This window comes from Coffea arabica, chromosome 5e, assembly GCF_036785885.1.
Source record: "Coffea arabica cultivar ET-39 chromosome 5e, Coffea Arabica ET-39 HiFi, whole genome shotgun sequence".
NCBI classification, from domain to species: Eukaryota; Viridiplantae; Streptophyta; class Magnoliopsida; order Gentianales; family Rubiaceae; genus Coffea; species Coffea arabica.
This window is the reverse complement of record NC_092318.1, coordinates 8,027,547-8,034,916: the sequence shown is the minus strand read 5'-3', so window position 1 is coordinate 8,034,916 and position 7,370 is coordinate 8,027,547. Positions and strand designations below refer to the sequence as shown.

The window sequence follows — 7,370 nt, the reverse complement described above, 5'->3', positions numbered from 1 at the left end:
GATTAATTAAATAATTTATAAGTAAAAACAAAAAATAATAGACTTGAAATTGAGAAAAATTTAAAAGTGTCTACACTTATTATTAGGGGTGGGCAAAAATACCCGCCAACCCGAAAATCCGAGAGATCCGATCCGAGCCGAAAAATAGGATACCCGATCCGATTTCTCTCAGCGGATCAGATAGGGTCAGGTACCCGGAATATTCGGATACGGATACGGATCGTAAAAGCAAAAACCCGCGGGTACCCGACCCGGGGTATATTATGTAACTATTAAAAAATATAGGGGCAATTTTATAATTTTATAAGTTATTAACCCTAACCTAAAGAGTTCAGCCGACATTCTGATCGAGTGCAACATCATTTGCCTGTGTTCATCCTCTGTCTAGGCAATCCCTTTGCCGCTCCTGATCTGATCTTGAAGCCTTGCCTCCATCACTCCATGGTTAGACTCGCTGCTAAAGCCTTCCCTCATTTTCCCCTGCTGAAAATCCTCCATCCGCGCCTCCGCCCTTTTGTTTATGTTCTTTACTCCGGGAAAATTGCTTGATTTTATATATAATGTATTATCATTTGATTTTTTGTTGATTAGTATTGTTTTTTTTCTCAAATTTTCTGTTGCCCAATTAGGGGTGAGCAGATTCGGTTCGTACCGAATTCATAACCGATTTCAAATTCAATTCGGTAATTTGAAATCGGGTATTTGGTAATTCGGTACCAATTCAGTACATACCGAATTCACCGAATTCTAATATGGTATAAAATAGGTAACGAGATTATGAATTTGGTAATAACCGATTTCGAATTCAAAATTCAGTAATTGAAATCGGGTACCGTATTACCGCATTCGAATACCAAATTGATATATAAAATTATATAATATATAGATAAATGCTATTTAGTATTAGTATATACTACTAATACTTTATTATATTAAATAGGTAAATGCTATTAATAATAATTAGTAAATGATATTATCATCATATCATGTACTTATAATACTAATAATATATAATAATGTACAATATATTTATATTATTTTAGTATTTATTAATTGTTATATGACTACAATAATGCATAGTAATACATTACAATATAAGATAACTATAATACTTATTATTTTATACATGAGTAACATACTAACATGACTAGAATTAGATAATAATTAATACATATATGTATAATACTAAATATTAAACAATAAACATAATTAGTAATTAGAATTTAGATATTGGTAATTTGATACATCATTCATGTTTGAATTATTGAATATTTGAATGCGTAATCTATAACTTGCAAGTATTAGTGTACTCTAAATTTACATTACATATTCACTAATCTTAAGACTTTAAGTATAGATAAGACAACTAAACAGTGTAAGTGAATGTATATGAATTGCAAATCAATGTATTAGTGTATTGACTTTCACAATAACATATGTAAGTAAATTTCAAGTTTGTAACTAACATAACTTATCACTAATAATTGTAATTTGTAAGTTTGTAACTAATATTACTTAGTATTAATCATTGTAAATTATAAATTCATAAATTATTACTAATCATTGTATAGTCTAAGGTTTATTCTAGTTTAAATTAATCATTTTTTATGTGTTCCTTAAATCATAGACTAAGGATTGTAGGTATAAGTAATCAAATAAGTTAAAATTCATATTATCTATTTACTAATCTTAAGGTTTTAAGTATAGACAAAGTAACTAAACAGTGTAAGTGAATGCATGTGAGTTGCAAATCAAGTAAATAAGTTTTATTTTGATTTGAAATAAATTATAAGTTTGTAACTAATGTAACTTATCACTAATCATTGATTCATTGTAATTTGTAAGTTTGTAACTAATATTACTTATTATTAATCATTGTAAATTATAAATTCATTGTAACTACTAACTAAATTAGTTTAAATTAATTACTTTTTATGTGTTTCTTAAATCATAGACCAAGGATTTTAGGTATAAGTGATCAAATAAATGCCAATTAAACCACAAAATGATTTGAACATAAGTAATGTGTTCAATTATGAATAAATTTGGGGATCAAATCAGTAATAATTTTTAAATCATTGAGGAGCATAATGAATGTATTATAATTTAGGAGCCCCAATTTATAAATTAAAAATTACAAAGTCACTTCATTTGGGAAAAGTCGGATTTCATCTTCAGCTGATGAAAAGTGAGAAAACAACCATTGCAACTTTGCAATATTGCATAGTGCCGTGGCTGCCGTCGCCTAGGGCTTTCACCGCACTAACACTCTCAAGTCCCAAGTCCCAATTCCCAAATCGAAGCTGCTCTCCGCCTCTCCGGCATCCGCCAGTCCGCCGCGCTCTACGTCTCCTGTCGGCTGTGTCCTGCCGTGCTGGTTCATCGCTGCCGAGTGTAGAAGACGAAGCACCAAGATCTCACTGATTCATCGCTGGTTCATCACTGCTCATCTCTGGCTCGCTTAGGTAAGTGCTCCTCTGTTTTTGGCTCTGTGTCTCTGGCATTAAAATGGGCCAAGATCGACTAGGAAATTTGTTATCCTGAATTGATAAGGGGACGAAATCTGAGCTTCCAATTGCAAACTCTAACTGTTGTAGTAGTTTAGATTAGGTGTGATATAACATAAGCTTTGTATTTTATACACAAGAAAGCTCTCTCCAGTTGTGCAGCGTTTAAAAGTCACGGCCTTGGGGAAAAATTCCACCTTTTACCCGTTAGAAAAATTAAAAAGGAAAAAACTTGCTAAAATGAAAATTTTACCTCCTTGTCCGTGGAGATTCTCAATCTCTGGTGCACATCTAGTGAAAATACGGCTCCAGAAGTTGTACCTAGGATTCTGGATATGAATTTTCTGCAATGTGTAAAAGAAGAAACATCTATGTATAAATAAGCAGAAAGGTCACCTTAATAAGCTCAATAAAAGTAATCAGCTCCTGAATAAGTAATGGAAAGCATTGGAGCAAGTCTAGAACATATCGAAGAGAGCAATTTAGCTTTTATAACTACAAACCAGTAGAAGGCCTACATATGTCTAGCTTCTTTACATATTTTCAGTCTAATATTTGTAGCTTTCTCATGGCTTGCGGGGGTTGGTAGTTGCTGAACTATAAAGATTGGTTTTATATATTCTCTTAATTTGCTTCAGGGTTTTTTTTTACATAACAGATGAATTCGGTCTCATTACAGTTTTCGAATTTGAAATCGGGTACCGCATGAATTCGGTAATGCCCAATTCGAAAATGAAAACGGTTTAGATTTCTATAGGTGCAATAACCGAAAAAACCGAATTCAGCGCACCGATTTACCGCATTTGCACTGAATGCTCACCCCTATGCCCAATGATGGAAAAAATTGTTAATATTGAGGGGATTGACAGGGTTTAAAATTCAACGGTTGCCTTTGCACTTCACCGGAAAAATTAGCCGCCACCCACCTCTGTCCAGGCAATCCCTTTGCGCCGCTCCTGATCTGATCTTGAAGCCTTGCCTCCATGGTTAGACTCACTGCTAAAGCCTTCCCTCATTTTCCCCTGCTGAAAATCCTCCCTCGGCGGCTCCGCCCTTTTGTTTATGTTCTTTACTCCGGGAAAATTGCTTGATTTTATACACACACACGCACACACTGGTGCATGGCTTGGCTGGTTTTTTTGTCGGTGATCTGTAAAAGGCATCTGTTGAATTACCTGTCAAATTCCGTCTATGATTCATTGAAGCTATGAGATCTGAGGGCTTCTTATGAAATATGTTTGAAATTTTTTGCGTTTTTGGGATATTTATTGCTTTAGTTTCTTATTTAGTTGTGGTGGCTTTCAACCATTTGATTCTTTTTGGTTTTTTATATAATTGAGATTATTTATTCTTTTCATGTATATCTATTAAATAATTCTTGATTTTTGCCCAGTGACAAAAATTTTGTGGCAAAAGAGCAGTTCTTTTGGTTGCTATTTATTGTTAGCCTTTTGTGGTGCCATTGCCTGATTTCCTCAGGGGAGCAAAGCGTAATTAACCCTTTTTATTTATTCATTCATTTATCCATTCATCATCCATTGATCCAGATGATCTTCTATCTATCTATCTATCTAGCTGTGATGATAAATCATATCAGAGCTGCCATACAGATGGTACCAAAAGTGCTTGATAAATGTCACTGCTAGTAACCTTAAACTGCAAATGATGGTTTTTGATTAAATATAGTCCTAAAATAGCTATCAAATCTGAGGACTTTTGATTTTATATCTTGTTGTTCAACATCTATTCAGTTGAACTTTCAGGCTTTGGCTCATAAGTTTTGTGCATAGTATTCATTTATGGGGGATTTAACTAAGTTGTTGTTTTGGAATTTTTGCCCAGTGATGTTACTCAAGCAATAACAATAGTAAGGTTGCTTTTGATTTTCACAATAAGTCTCCCCAGCATCTGGACGTACAGGCTACAGCAGGTTCATCTTATGAATGCAGAATTTGCATTCTTTAAATAGGGGCGGGTACCCGATGACCCGCCCCTATTTTTCGGGTATCCGAGGACAATCGGAGCGGATTAGGGTCAAAAAAAATAGTGACCCGACATCTTAGGGTCGGGTCAGCCATTTGCCGTTCGGGGCGGGTACCGACCCGTGCCCACCCCTACTTATTATATAGTTTCATTGTTTTTTGTTTTGTGCATTGTGTTTTTTGGAGTATGGACTCAGTTAATCATGCTTTTATAGGAGAACGAATGCGCATAGCGGAAGAGATCACTTTGTTTGAGGATTCCTATCTGTTGGAGTATAAGGATTGTCAACAAGGGCATTGTTTTCAACAAAAATAATGGCAGATTACCATTTTGTTTACAAGGATCTGGAAGGTGCCTCGACGCAATGGGACGATATCCAGAGAAAATTAGGGAACCTTCCTCCCAAACCCCCTGCTTTCAAGCCCCCTTCTTTCACCCCAGCCGAAGACCCCGACTCAAAGCCTAGAGACAGGGCCTGGGTTGATGACAAGACTGAAGAAGAACTTGAAGACCTTGAAGATGATCTTGACGATGATCGCTTCCTCCAAGAATACAGGTACCTCTTAACTTTTTTCATTTTTTGTGGTGGTGGGCCTTTTGATTTTCCTGTATTTGGTCGTTGAATTGTCTTCATACATATATTGGGATTTCAGTAACTGAGGATTGAAAGTTAATTTCATTTTTTAAATTTCTTGGTAATTAGGATTATATTGGAATTATTTCCCATCTAAAGAGATTTTGAATTTCGGTAACAGTTGTGGAACTTAGTTCTTCAGTAATTGAGGTGAAAAATTAGGTGCATCTTGAGAAAAATGAGCTATCGAATTAGTGTAGTTTCAGTAAATGTGGAAGCTAATAGGTGTTTTGGTGACTTTGCAAAGGAAGAAGAGGTTGGCAGAGATGAGAGAAGCAGCCAAAATTGCGAGGTTTGGGTCAGTGATGCCAATTTCTGGATCTGATTTTGTGCGAGAAGTTTCACAAGCACCAGCAGATGTTTGGGTTGTTGTGGTTCTTTACAAGGACGGGTAATTATAACTTATTAAGCACTGTTTTCCTCTTCACTATTATCTTTGTGGTGATGTTAAATTTTTTAAATATTGGTTTTTATGTTGGAGGTACTAGATTGTTTAACACTACACATTTTCTGATAGACACGCTGATTGTGAGCTTCTTTTGCAATGTTTGGAAGAACTGGCTCAAAGATATCCGGCAACCAAGTTTGTGAAAATTATATCTACTGACTGCATTCCTAACTATCCTGATCAAAATATTCCAACTCTTTTGGTGTACAACAACAGTGCAGTCAAAGCAAACTATTTGGGTCTCCGTAGCTTTGGTCGGAAATGCACACCTGAAGGTATGTTGGGAGTTTAGGCTTCTGCAATTCTTGATATCTTCTAATGGAAGTTGATGTCTATATTGCCTTGAAACCTGTGTTTTATGGAATATTCATGGTTCTTATTGTTTTTTGTTTAGATTAGGATTAACTAGCGGAGGGACTGAGTATATGATAACTATTTGATTCCCTATTTTAATCTTTTGTAAATTGAATCTGCTATTTTCTCTGACTGATTTCATAAACTGCATTTCCAAATCTTTAGGTGTTGCATTAGTTCTTTGTCAGTCGGATCCAGTTCTCAATGATGGTCAGGGTGGGGGTGAACAGTCTAAGAAAGATGTTCTTGATGGAGTCAGGAAGAGTTTTATAGAGAAGGTTGTGACAGCGCGCGAAGATGATGACGGATCTTCAAGTGATTAGACTAGGACTTTTTCTCCCTTTTCTTGGACAGATTATTTCTTTTTTATCTCCTTTAGGTTATCCGTCAACTTAAGGTTTTGGTTTGCAACTATGGGGATATTGTCTGATATTTTCCCCATTATTATGCTTTAGTTTAGTTTTGTGGCAGGGTATTCCAGATCTTGATGTGCTTGTTCCATTTTTTGGCTCTCATGTACTTTTCATTCTAGTTGCAATGAAAATTTATTTTGTTTGTGGTGCTGTTTTAAATGAGTGGATTGTAATTGACTACTAGATATTGCCCCAGACAGCTCATTAATTGGTACACATGTTTCTTTTTATTAACTATGGTTTGCTCATACTTTTGAACAGTTTGTGTTACATTCAATCTAAGGTCTAATCGACATGTATAGCTTGATGCCTTTGAGAATTTTAGAGTGTTGAATGCCTTTTTGATAGATCAATAAACTGTTGTACTAAAATTTTCCTGTGTGATTGTAAAAGTTTCATTTTATGACCTTCAATTCATAGTGTTTTTTTGTTGTTTGGTCTTTCTTTTGCTGGTCCTGCATGTGTGTCATTGAAAACTCCTATCTGCTTATCTTGGTCTTTTGCTGTGTGCCAACTTATGCTGGTACACTATTCTGGGCTTGAGTAATTAAGAATGTCAAGTTTCAAGAAAAGAAATGGTTAATTTGTGTGATTATTGCTAAGTTTGACGTTGATCTTAAAATTTGGTACAGCACTGAAAGTGGAATTTTCACGATTCTGCTGGGTTGGATCTTCTACTCCTCTCGGTATTTTAGTAAAACGTATATATTAATCATATATTCATTTTGAATTTGTGGAGGCTGTCTAATTCTGCTCTGGAAACCGGTAAGAAACGAGCATCTTTTTTTTTTTTTTAATTATACTCTTTGATACTTAAAGGCGGTAACAACTCCCAGATTATAGGCTCTGCAAGTCAGGGTGGATTTGTTAGAATATACAAGGCACATGGGATATCTGTCCTAATAATGCTGTATCGAAGGAGAGTTGTGCTTTAATCAGGCCTCTCTGATAATAACATTAAGCTAAGGTATCTTGTACCAGATTCAGAAACTCATTCCATTGGAATTCTCTGTGTATCATCGGCTTGATAT

At 35.2% G+C, this 7,370-nt stretch overlaps 1 protein-coding gene across 1 annotated transcript; it reads left to right on the top strand.

Moving 5' to 3' along the window:
• The first annotated feature begins 2,191 nt into the window (after positions 1-2,191).
• On the top strand, positions 2,192-6,481 carry LOC113688057 (uncharacterized). The gene is made up of 5 exons (XM_027205665.2): positions 2,192-2,465; positions 4,705-5,046; positions 5,372-5,515; positions 5,642-5,847; positions 6,092-6,481. The coding sequence occupies exons 2-5, from the start codon at positions 4,805-4,807 to the stop codon at positions 6,247-6,249; spliced, it is 750 nt and encodes a 249-aa protein (XP_027061466.1). The 5' UTR covers positions 2,192-2,465; positions 4,705-4,804; the 3' UTR covers positions 6,250-6,481.
• The last annotated feature ends 889 nt before the right edge of the window (positions 6,482-7,370 follow it).